The sequence below is a fragment of the Tachysurus fulvidraco genome, chromosome 4 (genome assembly GCF_022655615.1).
Source record: "Tachysurus fulvidraco isolate hzauxx_2018 chromosome 4, HZAU_PFXX_2.0, whole genome shotgun sequence".
In the NCBI taxonomy this organism is placed as follows: Eukaryota; Metazoa; Chordata; class Actinopteri; order Siluriformes; family Bagridae; genus Tachysurus; species Tachysurus fulvidraco.
Window position 1 is genome coordinate 31,630,361 of NC_062521.1, and position 16,876 is coordinate 31,647,236.

The window sequence follows — 16,876 nt, forward strand, 5'->3', positions numbered from 1 at the left end:
TGTACTTTGGCAGTTAGGATTAGCAGTTAGTCTGATCTTTGTGTTATTGGCCTTACTTTTTTGAGTTCAGCTGTGAAATTGCCATCGAGGAGAAACCTGCAGGGTCGGGGTTTAATTTTAGTCTCTGCCTGTTTGCATGTTCTCTTTGTCATTAGTGAGTTGTGTTGGTCTGAATGGAATAGCAAAGCTATTTGTGATCATTTTGGAATTATATTTTTTGTGCTTACTGAGAATAAATATCAAATACATTTTTAATGAAATTCTGTTGGTGGCATCATGAGCCACTGCCCTTAAAAGTTACAATTTATGAAACTGTAAATTGAGGTTATAACAGGACAGCCCCCTGGTGGCCCAGCGACAGGATCGCATGCTATCACTGTTTGTGTTTTATTCCCAAGTGTTAACTCACAGTGCTGTATTGATGAATACTATCCTGGATAGTCTTTATAATTCTCTCTATGCTAATTTAAGGAATTAAGGTGTTTCACCTTCAATCTCTGATCTATCCAGCCACATACCTCAAGATGTCCGGGGGCTTTTTTGTACCACCTGACATCAGACATTATCCACAAGCCTCGATAAAAATGGGAAATTTGCTTTATGAAGAACATCAGGGATAAAACCTGTGCCAATAATATGTGGACCACATGATCTGCTGTGGCGACCGGAACAGGGGGCAGTGGAAAGAAGAAAGGTCCAAGAAAGTATCAGGAATAATATAGGTGACGCTCAACATACAACTACAGTGCATTACAAGTGCAGGACAGGAAGAGTCAGATAAACTTATTACTACAGCTAAATCAACAACTTGTTCACTAGACCCCATTCCAACTAAATAACTGAAAGAAGTGTTACATAAAGCTGGTGAGCCTCTTCTTAATATTATTAACTCCTCTGTATCTTTAGGTTACGTCCCTAAACCCTTCAAGTTGGCAGTTATTAGGCCACTCATCAAAAAACCTAATTTGGATCCAAATGAACTATCAAATTACAGACCTATCTTACACCTTCCGTTTATGTCTAAAATACTAGAAAAGGTTGTGTCTGTTCAACTGAGCTCCTTCTTACAGGAGAACAATATGTTTAAAGAGTTTCAGTCAGGTTTCAGGCCCCATCATAGCACAGAAACTGCTATCAACAACTATCATGCATATTAATGTAATTCACACCTGAGAAGACAAAGGCCCGCATAATGAGCTGCATAATGAGCCTTACAGGTAAGTGTGGGACTGAGAGAGGAGTTACAAGAAAGAATGTGAAGACAAAATAAATGTGTATATTTTGTGTTTGTAGTTTATTTAGAATATTTAACTAGTGCAAACAGTGCCAGACAAGAGATAAGTACTAAAGAAATCCTAAAATCCACATAAAGTGCATGTGTGCCAGACAAGAGACCGAGCAAACAGACACTATACTACAAGACAGATGCTTAAAATAACAATATGTATACAAGTAACAATATTGTATATGACCAATACAATATGGCTCTGTTAAAATCTTTAATGGAATCTTTTTTAATCTTTAATGTAATCTGTTAAAACTTGGTGCTTCTTACAGCATTGTTTGGGGGCGTTGATCTTGTTTGCATAGCCCGTGTCAGGTAATTTCCATATGAATGGCGCGCGCGCGGTAGGTGGGATCACATCAGCGCTAATGAGGTCGAGCCAGAAAAACTGTACCTCTCTTTACTTACATACAGATTACACAAAAAGACAATATTTGCTTTCGATTTTAATTACCGCATTTAAAAGTGGACATTTCAGGCTTTCATTAGACATATGTATCATGTTGGTGTGATAAGTATTGTTGGAGTTATCAGTTCAAGTTTGTAACGTGTTTCAGGAAGATGGTCAAGGAGACAGAGATGTCTGAATGCACACCCTGGTTATTTTCTTTATTTGCCAAAAGCACAGCATTTTGTTGTTATTATGAAGTAAGGCAAATAAAAGTAGACACTTCACAGTTTCGAATGATGTATCACATGTATGTGTATGATTATGAATGACGGAGTATTTTAAGTGGATTTCACATTGAAGAGGAAAAAAGCGCCAAAAACGCGGCCGGTGCGCCGGTCGTTAAATGTAGACAAAAGAGATCTCTCGTTAGTTAGCTTCCCATAATATTTCCCATAATATTGTGCTCTATTACATCAGATCACATGCACATTATCATCTAGTGCTTTCTAATATTATAAACAGCAGCTACATTAATTCCTCTCCACTGCTTCTGTCTTTCTACCATCCCGAGGCATCCAGAAACTGTACCAGCTCCGATCGTCATAAAGATTTTGTACCTTCATTGAGTTGAGGCCGTCTCTGTGATGTACCACCTCCAGTTGGACTCTGCTTCAAGAAATATTCAGACATTCTAAGCAGAGATGCCTACACCATGTGGTCTTTATGGACAACAATCTACTCATCAATACAACATTTATCTGACTGCATATTTATAATCACACCCCCAGTGTCACCCAGATGAGGATGAGGTTATATAATCACACCCCCAGTGTCACCCAGATGAGGATGAGGTTCCCCTTTGAGTCTGGTTCCTCTCAAGGTTTCTTCCTTTACCATCTAAGGGAGTTTTTCCTCCCCACAGTCACCTGAGTCACCTCAGACTTGTTCATTAGGGATAAATACAAACACATTTAAATATATCTAACATTAATCTTGAATTTGTATTATATTAATCTTTATATTAACTTTTAGTTTATGTTAATGTTCTGTAAAGCTGCTTTTGGACAATATCCATTGTTAAAATTGCTATACGAAAAAACAAAACAAAACAAAAAAAACATAGATAGACAATAGGTTCTGGTTCAATGTACAGTACAATCAACACAGAGTCCAAAGGCATGTCTGACAGTACATGTTTACCTGAGTTGTTTACTGTACTTTAGCAGTTAGGATTAGCAGTTAGTCTGATCTTTGTGTTATTGGCCTTACTTGAGTTTATGCTGTGAAAAGGTCCATAATATTTAATGTATTCTTTTGTATCAGCCTGCTACTTATTTCTGTGTGCAAATGGAGAAACTTTGCCAATTAGACGTTAATATCATCTTTTATATCATAGTGAATCTTCCAGCAACACATAAGCAATGAAGCATCATCTTTTTGTGCTCCTGCTTTTCAAAGGTGAGAAAATATAAGTCACATGATACAAATCACATACAGTATGTGTGCACAAATTGTAAATAGTCAATGGAGATGTGTTACTATAAGTAATATGTTCCAGAATTTGTCCTACAGAAGGACAAATGTTAAAAAATAAATCCACACTAAGAGGCTGAAATCACACAAGCTAAACATTAAACTCTTTCTCCACAGGAGTCCTTACCCTTGTCCCGTCTTTCTCTCATAAGTACTATCTGATCCAGCAGAACAAAACATGGAACGATGCTAAGGCTTTCTGTCGAGCCAAATACACTGACCTGGCTATCATCAAAACTAATGAAGAGATCGCCCAAATTCAGAAGGTATCACAGACACAACAATTCGGATCCAATGCTTGGATTGGACTGTACACTAACATCAACAAGTGGCAATGGACATTGGACAATGAGCCACTTGGAAGCTTTACACCTTGGTCTTATGGGGAGCCTAATAACCGGCTAGGAAATGAACGTTGTGTCGGTATTGAGGGGATGAGATGGAATGATGCACCATGTGGATGGCTGAGAACATTTGTGTGCTTTGATGGTGAGGAAGAACATGTTATTTTATATGAACTATTTATGGAATATTACGAATAATAAACTTTAGTAATATGAGTATTTTATTTTTTAGTTGAAAATCTCAGTGAATTATATTATATATAAAAGGCTGTCAGGCTTGAAAATTTGTGTGGGGAAGGAGGCCAGAGGAGGCAGGCTTTGGATAGAAAAATAATACGGCAGACATGTTTATTTTTATCCTGATGATTCTCTTTCAGTAGTAGAAGATGATATGCTTAGATTGAATATTTACATAAGGAGGTTTCAATCTTGTGTTTGTTGGTTATCACAGACAGGAAGACTGGAGCTGAGAGTTACATTCTTATTATTCAGTTTATGACATGGTATGATGCTCGGAGCTACTGTAGGCAGCATCATACAGACCTGGCCAGTGTGAGAAACCCAACAGAAAACTCAATTGTTGGGGCATTGAACAATTGGTTCACTTGGATTGGCCTTGTGAGAGACCCCTGGTACTGGACAGACCAGACCACCGATGTATCCGTAATTCAGTGGTCGCCTGGAAACGCTAATGATTATCTGATGAATAAAAGTTGTGTCTATTTAAATGGTGGTCAAGCTAATGTAGAACAGTGCTCAAACATGATGCCTTTCTTCTGTTATGGTGAGTTTAAATTAAATTCAGTCTCATGTTAATGTAATTTAAGTTGATTTTTGAATGTGGTGTTAAATTTCTATATTTGTTTCTGTTTCTGCCTCCAGGATTCCCAACACTGAAGAAGACCATAAGAATGAAGTTGAAGTCCAGTCAGGATGTGAATGATCCTACAATAATGGCAGCCATCGAGGAGAAGGTGGGTTTCATCTTCACTCAGTGTACAGTCACCTTCTCATTACTGCAGCCAGACATCGAGCCTTCATCACACTGAGACATGAACAGACTGTAGTCTAATCATGATACATCTTATGTAGCATTCTTACAAATCTCACCAGAGATTCTCATCCTGCATCATTCACTAACTAAAGTCATGTTCTGTTCTTCAGCTGAAGCAGAAACTGAAGGATTATGGAATGGCTGAGAACATCATTGTGACATGGAGAAAGCAACCAGATGGAGTGGTGTTTCACAAGGAGGAGGAAAACATTACTGCAGTGACTAACACTAGGGAGACTTGTGATCTCTAAATCTCATAATAGTGTAAATTCTGTAGTGCACTGATTACTTTTAGTTTGAGGACACATAGTGTGTAATATTTTAGAGTTGTTAAGTAGTACTTTTACTAGTAAAAGATCCCTGAGTTACTAAAGTCTGTGTAAATGCTGTCACAAATACATGAGCATATACAGTAAATGTATGCTAAATCTTTGCTTGTATCATTAAGGGATTTTTTCACTTCTGCTTGTAAGACAGTTGGTTTAGATTTGATTTCATTAACTGTTTCTTCTTTCTTTATAAGACTTTAGATTTCAATCAGGCACTGAATGTCATGCTTATTATAGTACATACATTCATTGTACATAAACCAACAGCCCTCTATATGATCTAGAATATATATTTAGTTTTACTGTGTCTAATTGTCCTGAGAACATCGGACAGATACAAAAACTCTGACAGACTTTACTACTTTAGTGCGTTTTGATTCCCTTTTACTGAAAATATGGATGAAGAACTGATCAGATTGACTTGTCAGCTTTTGCTAAGAATGTTAACTATTTAAAATAAAAAAGATTCTGCACAGAACTTAAAGAAAGAAAAACTGAAATCTTACTCATTTCTTTTCTACACTTTGACAGTACAGAATTAATTCTGCTCAAAGAAGTCTAAATATTTATATAATATATAATATATATAATAGTATAATTTAATGAAAATAATCAACAGTTAACTATCATTCCACAAATATTTCACATGTTTATATTTTACACCTTAAAGCTGAAATCGAAAGCTTGTTTCTTAACTTTACCCTGTTATGTTAGACATGACCTAAGACATGGTTCACTGCAGTACAACATCCATTCAAATCACTTATACAAATAACTAATCAGACTCACAAACAATACTCACCACACTGCAGTTCTTAATTTGTCTTCTGTTGACGTCTTTTATCTAAATAAAATGTCCTCTTTATACACTCTATACAGATCTATGCCACTGCACTAGTATAGTTTTTATTGCACCGCTGTATGAGAATGAGAGACACATTATTTACTCTAAGGCTATTTAAAGAGAATATTGTCATGATCACTGCAGTCTCAGCTCCAAGAGCACCTTAAAATATATAACAAAATAGCTTAAATCTAATAAAAATAGCAATACACTAATAATAAAATAAAAATAGTGTATATTCTGATGTTGATTATTGCGCTCTTATATGTTAAATTATGACATCAGCTGAACTATCTTTTGTTATTATTGAAGGTATTATGGTACATTCAGGTGTGATGTCATTACATTCTACAATGCACTCTACTTTGGAAGTTAATAGTGTTAGTGTCTGATGTACTGAGTCGATGCTTGTTACAGTTTCTAAATAAGAAGTCTTAAAGAAGTCGATAATGAGATGTGTAATGCTTCGATTGTTTTCTTACGTGAACTGAAGAGAACTGAGCATATAAACAGCATACAAATTTATGGGCACTGAATTGAAAACAAGAGAGTGTTCTGAGTATTTTTTACGTTACATACTACACGTTATTGAATAAATCTATCTGTCTTAGAAATAGCTTAAATTATGACATCAGTTGAACTATCTTTTGTTATTATTGAAGGTATTATGGTACATTCAGGTGTGATGTCATTACGTTCTACAATGCACTCTACTTTGAAAGTGTTAGTGTCGGATGTACTGAGTCGATGTACTGAACCGATGCTCGTTCCAGTTTTTAAAACAAGCAAGCGTTCTGAGTAACTTTTACGTCACGTACTACACGTTATTGATTAAATCTATTGGTCTAGCTTAGCAATAGAAGTATAGTTAGCGGCAAAATTAACAGGTTAACAAAATGGCTAGTACAAAGTGCAATGGAATGGCATAACAAAGAGGAACGGCAGTGATTTATCTCCTATCTCACATGACATTTTCTCAGTGGCAAGGGCAGTAAATGGAGGAGCAACAATCACTGGAGGTTTGCAAATCCACCAGGGGAAAGCAAAATGCTGTAACAACAACCAGGTGCAAGCGTGCACTGCAACGACAGGTCAGACAAGGAGGAACTGTAGCCAGGTTGAGAACCTCAGTGCTACTGAGCCCAACATTGTGACAAGAGCAGCCCCTACATGAGAACTCGTGTCAATTCCTAACCCCAAATCTAGTTCTTTCCAATGCAACAGCGTGCAGGGAATCTGCAAGACCAACAGCTGAGATGCAAAGCTGGAAAGCGAAGATTATATGGCCAAAAGCTAATGAGAAGGATGAATGGAGAAGCTTTGATTAGAACCTACAAACAATTCTTCAGAGCTCCCTGATAGGCACCATAATCACCAAGTTAAATAAACATCATCGGAGTCATCATTTACAGTGAAGGCAGCAAAAGATTTTTAGAGCTTCAGCAGAGAAAGACCCCTCCTAAACAGAGTGGGAGATGGCAGAATGTGACTGCCTCCGAAAGTTGTGGAGAAAAGCCAAAGATCATGAAAATGAGGGTTTAAAGAACCTGTGGAAGCAGATTAGAGATAAAAAGCAAGGTTGAGCTTCTACTGGGATACTTTTAAGTATGCCTGCAGCCTATTGGCAGAGAAAAAACTGGGACTGTGTATATTAACAAGCAGGAGCTGGAAAACCACATCAAAACCCAGAGTAGAGACAACCTCTGAGAAAGTCCTCTCGGTTCAGCAGGGTACATCCCTCAGCCACCAGAGCCAACCTCACAGTTTGATACCACTCCTCCAAAATGGTCTGAAGTCAAGTTGTACAGCAAGCAAGAAACACATCAGTAGCCTGACCAAATGGCATTCCTTACAAAGTCTACAAGAACTGCGCCACAGTCCTGAAACTCCGGTGGAGGCTGATGAGTGTTGCCTGTAAAACCAAAGCCATTCCTACAGCATGGTGTAGGGAAGTCACTGTATTCATCATAAAAGAGATAGTCTCCTGCAACATCACCCAATTCAGAGGCATTGTGGTTCTGAATGTGGAAGGGAAGATCTTTTTCTCTGTGATGGCAACACTCAGCACCGGAGCCTGCCGTTTTTGCCGGATCTGCACGCCGAGGTGTCCAGATCCTGGAAAACCCCGTACTCCACATGCACTTCTCCTAGTCATTCCTCGCTTTACTCGAATGTGGTTGGGGCTAAGGCATGCGGCTACGGGGCAATGCTGCGTGTGGAAGAGATGCTGGCTAGCTATCTCTCCCCTAGCATAGCATCATTGCTAAAGGCTCCGGTGTTCCCTACTAAGCCACTACGTGCTACGTCAGCCTTAGTAGGGAAGGCTTACACCGCAGCAGGTCAGGCCGCGGGCTGCCTCCACACCATGGGTGTGTTGCAGGCATACAAGGCTGACCTGCTATGTGATTTAGATGAGGGACTTAGCTCCGGGACCGCTGATATTGAGGAGTTGCGTTGCACTGCCAACTTGACTCTTCGGGCCACGAAGCACACGGCGCGAGCCGTTGGGCGGTCCATGGCGGCCCTGGTGGCCACAGAAAGGCACCTGTGGCTCACCTTGTCCGACCTCCCGGACAAGGATCGAGCTGTGCTACTGGACGCACCGATGGCTCCTCCTGGACTGTTTGGCGACGCTATAATGGCGGTCGTACACAAGTTCCAGGAGTCTAAAAAGCAGTCGGCTGCGTTTCAGCAGTACCTCCCTCTGCAATCTCGTGGGGCTGTTCGGCGGCAGCCCCAGACTGGTCCTTCCGGGCACCGCGAAGCCCAGAGACAGAGTGTGGCCACCCGATCTCCGCGGGCATGGCCTAAGGGCCCGAGGTGACGCTCTAGGTCCAGGAAAGAGCAGGGTGACCTGAGGGTCTCCCTCGCCTCCGACAAACAGGCAGTGGTGCGTATATCCTGACGGTCTAAGGTTGGGGGGATGGGGCACACCTTACGTGACGGTTCCCATCCCTCCCCTGCACCACCGGGCGCTAGGCCGTTGGCTCTGCCACAGGATGTGCTCCAGAGCATGGCCCCCCTCAAGCGGGCACCTCCCTCCACTTCCGCCGAAAGTCTCGGTACAGATGGGGGACACCCGCGGTACGCCGTACATGGCCGCGGTACATGGCTCCAGCCGTTCGGGTCATGGAGGTCGGTCTGTCATCCCTGCCACAAGATGTGCTTCAGGGCACGGCTTTCCTCCAGCGATTCGGTCCCCACCTTTCCACCCGAAGGTTCGTTGTGGAAGGGGAGAGTCCGCTGCCTCTTGCGAGGCGCCATCAGCTGCAGGGCTTGGCCCCAGCTGCTCTGAGTGGGTCAGAGGCCAGCCCCGAGGGGCTGGTTCCCCTGAGGAACTGTCTGACAGCTTGGGAGGAGCTGCCAGGAGTCTCCCGGTGGGTCCTGCGGACCATAGAGGACGGCTATACGGTTCAATTCACGTCCTCTTCTCCCCGTTTCAACGGGATGTGTCCCACCCTGGTGGGACCCAAGCAGGCTCTGGTCCTGGAACAAGAAATGCACACATTCCTGAGGAAAGGAGCCAACGAGGTGGTCCCCCCCTCGGTTCGAGAGTCAGGCTTTTACAGCCTGTACTTCATCATTCCGAAGAAGGATGGTGAGTTGCGTCCCATTCTAGATCTATGCTCCTTGAACCGCTCTCTCAGGAGGCCCAGGTTCGGGATGCTCACCCTCAGGGAGGTCATGACTCAGATCAGGTCAGGGGAAGGTTCATCACAATAGATCTGGAAGACGAGTACAGCGTGCTCTCTCCAGCACAGAGAACCACCTTTTTCGGCGTGATATGGGACTCGGCAAGGTTGCAGGCACGGTTGTCACCTGCTCAGGTCGAAGTCATCTCTACCTCGGTCAGGAGAGTGCGGGAAGGCTAGCCACTCACTGTGAAGCAGTTCCATAGGCTGCTAGGGCTCATGGCTGTGGCGTCCAGCGTAATCCCGCTCAGCCTCCTGCACATGAGGCCCCTCGAGTGGTGGCTCCAGGGCAGGGGGTTTTCTCTCAGGGGAAACCCATATCGTTCCATCAAGGTCTTGCGGCGTGATGGACGCCTCCCTTACAATCACTCGTGGCACATAAATTGCCTGGAGATGAATATGGTGCTTTAGGGGTTAAAACACACACTTTAGGGGTTAAAACACACACACCCGGACCTGGGAGATCGCCATGTATTGGTCTGCATGGACATTACTGCGGTGGTCTCCTACATCAACCCCCAAGGGGGCCTCCGATCTCGCCCTTTGTACAAGCTAGCACGAGCGGTCCTCTTGTGGTCTCGGGACAGACTCCTCTCTTTGAGGGCCATTTATATGCCAGGACGGTTGAATGTCAGAGCAGATGCCCTGTCGAGGCAGGGGCCGAGGCCTGGCGAATGGCGTCTCCACCTAGAGGTGGTGGAGTTCATATGGCGGAGGTTCTACAGAGCCCAGGTGGATCTGTTTGTGACCCGGGAGACCTTGCACTGTCCCCTCTGGTTCTCTCTCTCTCTTACCCAGCCCGTTAGGTCTGGATGCCATGGTACAGTCGTGGCCGAGGCTACGCCTGTACGCCTTTCCTCTGATTGCACTGCTCCATGGAGTTCGGGAGAGAGTTCGCTGGGATGGAGTCCGTCTCCTCCTGGTAGCACCTCGATGGCTGGGCAAGCCATGGTTTGCGGATCTGGTGTCCCTACTCGAGGGCCCTCCGTGGGAAATTCCTCCCAGGAGGGATCTCCTCTCACAGGCAGTCGGAACCCTGGTGCACCCCTGCCCAGAGCTGTGGAGGCTGTGGCTGTGGCCCCTGAGGGGGCACAGTTCATAGCAGCTGGTCTCTCTACCGAGGTAGTAGAGACCCTTCTCCGCTCCAGAGCTTCCTCCATTTACAGCCCCGAGCAGAAGTGACAGAACCGACTGTGTCCAGTGCGAGCACTGGTCACTTACCTCCACAGGACGTGTCCATGGAGAGAATCGGTGCAGCTGCTCGTCTGCTACGGCCCTAACAGGAAGCGTTTCTCGGCCGCTATGCAGACGTTGAGCAGATGGGTAGTGGATGCGATTGTCGGCTCACAAGCCCTATGGCTTCCCCGCACCGTTCGGGGTCCGAGCTCACTCCACCTGGAGTGTGGTGGCCTCTACGGTGTAGTCTGCTGGAGTGGCACTCCAAGACATCTGTGGCGCTGCCAGTTGGTCCATCTCGCTGACCTTTGTCAGGTTCTATGACCTTGACCTCAGAGCCACCCCGGGCTCCTCTGTTCTACGTGCAGGTGCCAAGGCCCTCACTCTCTACGCAGGGTCTGGTCAGTGTGGCGTGATCTGACACTCGTTCCCATAGCGTTTTGATGCAGCTCGAGTTCCGAAAGGGAACGTCTCTAGGTTACGACCTTAGTAACCCTAGTTCCCTGAGGAACGAGACGCTGTGTCTCCGTGCCACACTCCCTGCATCCCTGTGGCGCTTACCTTCTCTCGCAGGAGCTAGCGTCTTGTCCATCTCGCAGTCATTTATAGCTTCCTGTTTACGCGACATCACCCGCCGATGACGTCACGTCCCAACGCCTATTGGTCAGATTACACACGTGGTTCAGAGCGCGGTCACGCAGGGGGTGTTCCCATAGCTTTTCGAAGCAGCGTCTCGTTCCTCAGGGAACTAGGGTTACGGTCATAACCTAGAGACGATTTCCAGGTTGTGTTGAGCATTCTGTGATGCTTTGGGAGCAGATTCAGATGGCCAAGCATAATAAATCAGATCTCCATGTAGTGTGGTTAGATCTCGCAAACGCATATGGTTCTGTCCCCCATTAGTTCATCAGGTTTGCCCTCAACTTCTTCCATATTCCATCATGTATTCGGAGTATCATAACCAACTATTTTGACAATCTCTAAGTCTGCTACGCAACCTCTGAATTTATTACTGGGTGGCATCAAGTGGAGAAAGGAATAGCCATGGGATGCTCCATCTCTCCCATACCACAACAACTTTCAAGGTCATTCTTATCAGAGGAAGACAGACTGTTCGAGGAGTCAGATCCCCCTCAGGTCAGTGACTCCCTGTGTTATGGAGCTACATGGATGATGTCACCACTCTCCTTCAGATGGCAGCATGCACCAACAGGCTGCTGAAAAGGCTTGAAGACTTGCTCTCATGGGCCACGATGAAGATAAAACCATCCAAGTCACGCAGCCTTTCCATCCAGAAAGGAGCCAGGAAAGATAACATCTCCTTCTCAGTAAGTGGTGAGAAGATTCCATGCTTGATAGACCAATCAATGAAAACACGTGGCTTATTCTGTAATCACACAACTAACTAGTCACTTAAAAAAGATAGATGAAAGCCCGCTACCAGGTAAATTCAAGGTATGGTGCTACTAGTTCACCTTGTACTATTGCTTGCTGTAGCCCTTGAAGTTATGCAAGATCACCTCATCGACAGTCCTGAAGATGGTCACAAAGGCAAATAATTACATCTGAAACTGGCTCGGCCTTTTCCAATGCCTGTCCACTTCAGCTATGTTTGGGAAGAACATCTTGAGGCTTCTGATGAAAACCATCAGCTTGGGTTATAAATTGGAAAAGGTTTAGCTGCTCTTCAAGCTGAAAGACTCTTCCAACCCAGTAGTACAAAATGCTATTGCCCAAGTTCATACTGGAAGAAACTGGGATGCACAGCAAGCAGTGAATCAGGTTATAACTCGTCTAAAACACCAAGAAGTAGTGGGAAATGGACAACCTGGAGGACGTAATTGATAGGACCATCACCTGGGCCAACTTGTGGAAGCTGCACCAAGCAAGGTTAAGGTTCTTGATCGAAACCAGAACCTGCACCGCTGGTACGGCAAATAAGAGTTTTGCCAGCTCTGTGGCCACCAGAGTCCCAGCCTTCAACACATCCTCTCTGGCTGTAAGACTGCTTTGACTCAGGGCCTGTATGGGTGGCACCACGAGGCAGAATTTGAAAGGAAAAGGGAGAAGTATGCAGAGCTTGCATCTGCATGCACACAAGCTGAGTGGACAGCATATACCCTTCCAGTGGAGGTTGGTTGAAGGGGCTTCACTGGAACCTCCACGCAGCATTTCCTTAAGACTTTCAGCATCAGAGGTGCCAAGCTGCATAAGGCCCTGAAAGACCTGGCAGATGAGGCAGAGCAGGAGAGCTTTTGGCTCTGGCTACACAGAAAAGACAAGGATTGGGGGAGAGATGGATTCTAGGACAGCTGCAGGGGGTGGCAGGGAGACGTCCCTGTTGCTGCTCCACCACCTAGAGATGTTCAGGGATTAAAAGAGTGAAACATCAGCTCATTACAGGACTTTGAGACTGAGGATATGGAGGACAAACTAAAAACATGGAAAGACTTGCTGTTATAAAGCAATATGTGATACATGTACCTCCATCCTACCGGGATGCCATAACATCAACCAAATCTAGATAATGAAAAAATGCCATGGACAAAGAAATGCAATCACTTGAGGAGAATATGACCTTCACACTCATCTGGTTGCCACCAGCCAAACAGCCAGTTTGGGCAGATGGGTCTTCACCCATTAAACAAACATTGATGGATCTGAAAAGCATAAGACATTCTCACCCTTAGCTAATATGACAAGTGTGAGAGTGGTCATGCAAAAGGAAACACAGGAAAACCATCTAAATGTTCCATATAAATTTCACACTCAATTAGTGCGAAATTTATATGGAACATTTAGAGCAGAGATGTCAAACTCAGGTGTAATTATATTTGGCCCGCGAGGCAATATCAAATTACTATTAGAGTTGGCCCGCCAGTATTATACAGCGGCAGAGCCATTTACCGCCACTACTACAAATCCCATAATGCTCTGCTGTTGTTTTGGGGCCTATGAGATCATTAGCACGCTCCCCTTTCCGTTTGGTGGACTTGACCGCTGTTGCAAGCGGGGCGAGTCGTCCATCCGTGGGTTTTCCGCGCCTTTCATTACGCGCCCAAATCGGTAGCGATCCGTGTTTCGGCAGGAAAGCCCCCGCTCACCCCGCCTCCTCGTGTCTCTCTCCCAGACCACGCCCCGACCTTATACTACATTGTCATCGTGTTACCCATTCCCAAAACTGTTGAAAAGGAAGGCAGAAAACAGATCATTTCTCCCTGCTGAAAAATCCAGCATAAACCAACATGAATTCCATGCTGGTTCAGGCTGGTTTTTACTGGTTCATGCTGGTATAGTGCTGGTATAATGCTGGTCAGTGTTGGTATAGTGCTGGTATAGATGGGTGGCCAGCATCATGGTGTTATCAAGCAAAACGGGGCTGGTGTAGCCGGTTAACCAGTATGATCTTTCTGGAATGAGCTTTATGGGAACAACCTTTATTTTTGCTTGTGTATGTTTCTATGTAACACATTAATATAAGATTAAAACACAATATATTGGAATATATTTATTTATAAGTGTGTTATTTCTTTTGCTCCCTCTTTTGAATAAAGAAATTAAATAATAAAGCTCAAAAAGCTTTGAATAACAAAGAATAAAAACATTTAAAAATCGTTCATTAGGGATTAAAGTGTCTCCACAAATTAAATATAGTAATACCAACAAATGTTGACTTCCCGGGCTCCATGAGGGAAGCAGCATATAAATCATACAGAATGATGGTTTTTGAAAGATTTTTTAAAGCAACTATGTTCACGAAGGTGAATGTAGTTCCTGCACTTTCCAAAAATAAACCACGCAATGTTTTCGACTATATTATATACCTTACAGTGTTTATCGACATTAGTGTAAGTGCACGTGTTCCAGATCATCATGTTCCAAGGAGAATAAAGTTGTCAGATGATGTTTATGTAAGTAATATCTGAGCAACCCATTAAAAAGATTTTAGAGGCCAAGGCCAAGGCCATGGAAGGGGTAGCTGACAGGTTAGGGCATTGGACTACTATTCCAAATCCTAGGACCATCAACCTGCCACTGCTCAGCCCTCGAGCAAGGCCCTTAATCCTCAATTATGTCATTGACATAAATGTAAGTTGCTCTGGATAAGGGTGACTGCCAGGTACCTAAACCAAATAAAAAGTACTGACTAACAAAAGCAGAGTGTATTATGTGAAATTAAAATTGATGGTGTCAATTTCAATATAATGTGTACGGTGGTTCGGGAAGTGCAAAACAAAATAACAAGTAAAAAAACAAAGACAATTCAACAATCCAGAAAATGTATGGTTTCTGAATTAAAGTCTTACCACTGATGGGACTTGTAATGAGTCTGTCTCTCTTTTTGCCCTGTTTCTGTCTGCTGTCTTGCCTTGTTGTTAATTGTTTGCTCCGCCCACTCATTTGTTACCATGGACGCTAAATGCACTCAATCTTTTCCCCAGGTGTGTTGTCTTAGTCTCTGATTGTCTCCGCTTTGTGATTGGTTCCTGTTTGTTATATCTACTCTGTTTGTTCACTTCCCTGGTGTTAGTCATTGTTGGTATGTTGTGTGTTTATGTCGATGTTCCCACTTCCTGTTCGCTCCGTGTTCTGCCCTGTGTTCTGCCCTGTTTTGCCTGCTTATCTGTTTGCTTGTTTCTTTGTTTTAAAAGTTGAACTGCATTTGGATCCTCACTCGCCTTTGCCTCAGTGTGACAGGACTACACATCTGCCAGTTCAAGATACACAGGAAGTATAGCAGGCTGCAGCAGTAGAAAGTCGATTCTTGTGTGTGCATGAATGTGTAGAAATGTATTGTCCCTACTGTAGACTAAAATATGGCTTTCTGCAAATTAATTTGGTTCATGTGGAAAGTCTTGCAGTTAACCAGCCACTTTCTGAAAACACGGTTAAACTAGCCGCATTTATATTGTAGGATCACGGCTTTTACATACTTGGGAGGAATAGGGCTGAAAACGAGTGTCTGCGATCTCCTACAGCACAGGAAAAAAATGTAATACAAAAACAAATCACACCATATAAGGGCAAAAATTGTTTTAACCCCTCTCATTTTAAGAATGGGGGGGGGGGAGAAGATGTGAAATACAAAATTGTATTAACCAGAAATTCATTTAACATTCATTTTACTGTAGAATTACGAATTAAGGGGAGGAGGTGGGTTGCAGCAATGCAGAGGAAAGCAGACAGACTGAAAAAAGCATTTAAATAGGGCACCCTGTTTGAAATGGACCAATAGCGCGCTTAGGAATCAGATCAGCTGATGGGCGGGGTTAGAAAATTGACATCAGCTGATAGCCGAGCTTGACTATGTGGCCTGCCTGAACTGACGCTGAACGCTATATTTATATTGTGGCAGAAGAAATCGCAAAATCAGCCTGGCCTTTTAATGAGGGAGAGTTTCTAAAAAAGTGCATGATGAAAGTTTGTGACCAAGTGTGCCCAGAGAAATAACAAGCCTTTTCAAACGTGAGCGCACATGTGAACTTGCCACCAATCTGTATGACCAGAAAGGTTTCGTTTCTTTATCCCTTGATCTGGACGAGAGCACCAATGCGTCTGATACTGCGCAGCTGTCAGTGTTCATTCGTGGAGTGGACTCAAATCTGTGTGTTATGGAGGAGCTTTTGGGATTTAAATTCATGCATGGCACAACCAAAGGGAGTTTTAAGGAGGTTTGCAAATGTGTAACTGAAATGAAGCTGTCATGGGATAAACTCGTGGGATTAACCACAGATGGTGCGCCAGCGATGAGCGGTAAAAAGAATGGACTGGCGAGAAGAGAATTGTGCAGGTGAGCTATCTGTTTATCACTGCATCATACACCAAGAATCACTGTGTGGTAAAGCCCTTAAGATGGAACACCTTATGACCACAGTAACACAAGTTGTTAACTTTTTAGGAACCAGTTTAAGTCTTTTCATACACATCATGAACTATATATACATATCTAATAATAATCTTGAATTTTTTATTATATTAATTCTTTACTTGGAAAACGCACCAAACAATCTCCAAATGGAGCTGATTGCACTCCAGTTTAATGACACGCTGAAGTCAAAGTATGATGCTGTTGCAGTCGCACAGTTTCCACAGTTTATCCCTGACGGTTCTGAAGCAGGTGAAAACCTGGCCAGCAGGAGCCACCTCTGCTCTTCAGGACTGCTTTGAGTGCACTGACTGGAACATCTTCAGGGAATCTGCAACCAACCGCGACTCTGTCAACTTGGA

The 16,876-nt window shown here is 43.7% G+C and overlaps 2 protein-coding genes across 2 annotated transcripts in view; one reads left to right on the forward strand and one right to left on the reverse strand.

Annotated features, from left to right (window-relative positions):
- LOC113634634 (C-type mannose receptor 2-like) overlaps nt 1-16,876 on the reverse strand; it is a 140,318-nt gene that overhangs the window by 59,439 nt on the left and 64,003 nt on the right. The gene's annotated exons all lie outside the window — the stretch shown is intronic.
- Nucleotides 3,993-5,092, forward strand: LOC125141099 (P-selectin-like). The gene is made up of 3 exons (XM_047812847.1): nt 3,993-4,337; nt 4,436-4,527; nt 4,718-5,092. Exons 1-3 carry the CDS (start codon nt 4,049-4,051, stop codon nt 4,856-4,858), a joined length of 522 nt encoding a protein of 173 aa, XP_047668803.1. The 5' UTR covers nt 3,993-4,048; the 3' UTR covers nt 4,859-5,092.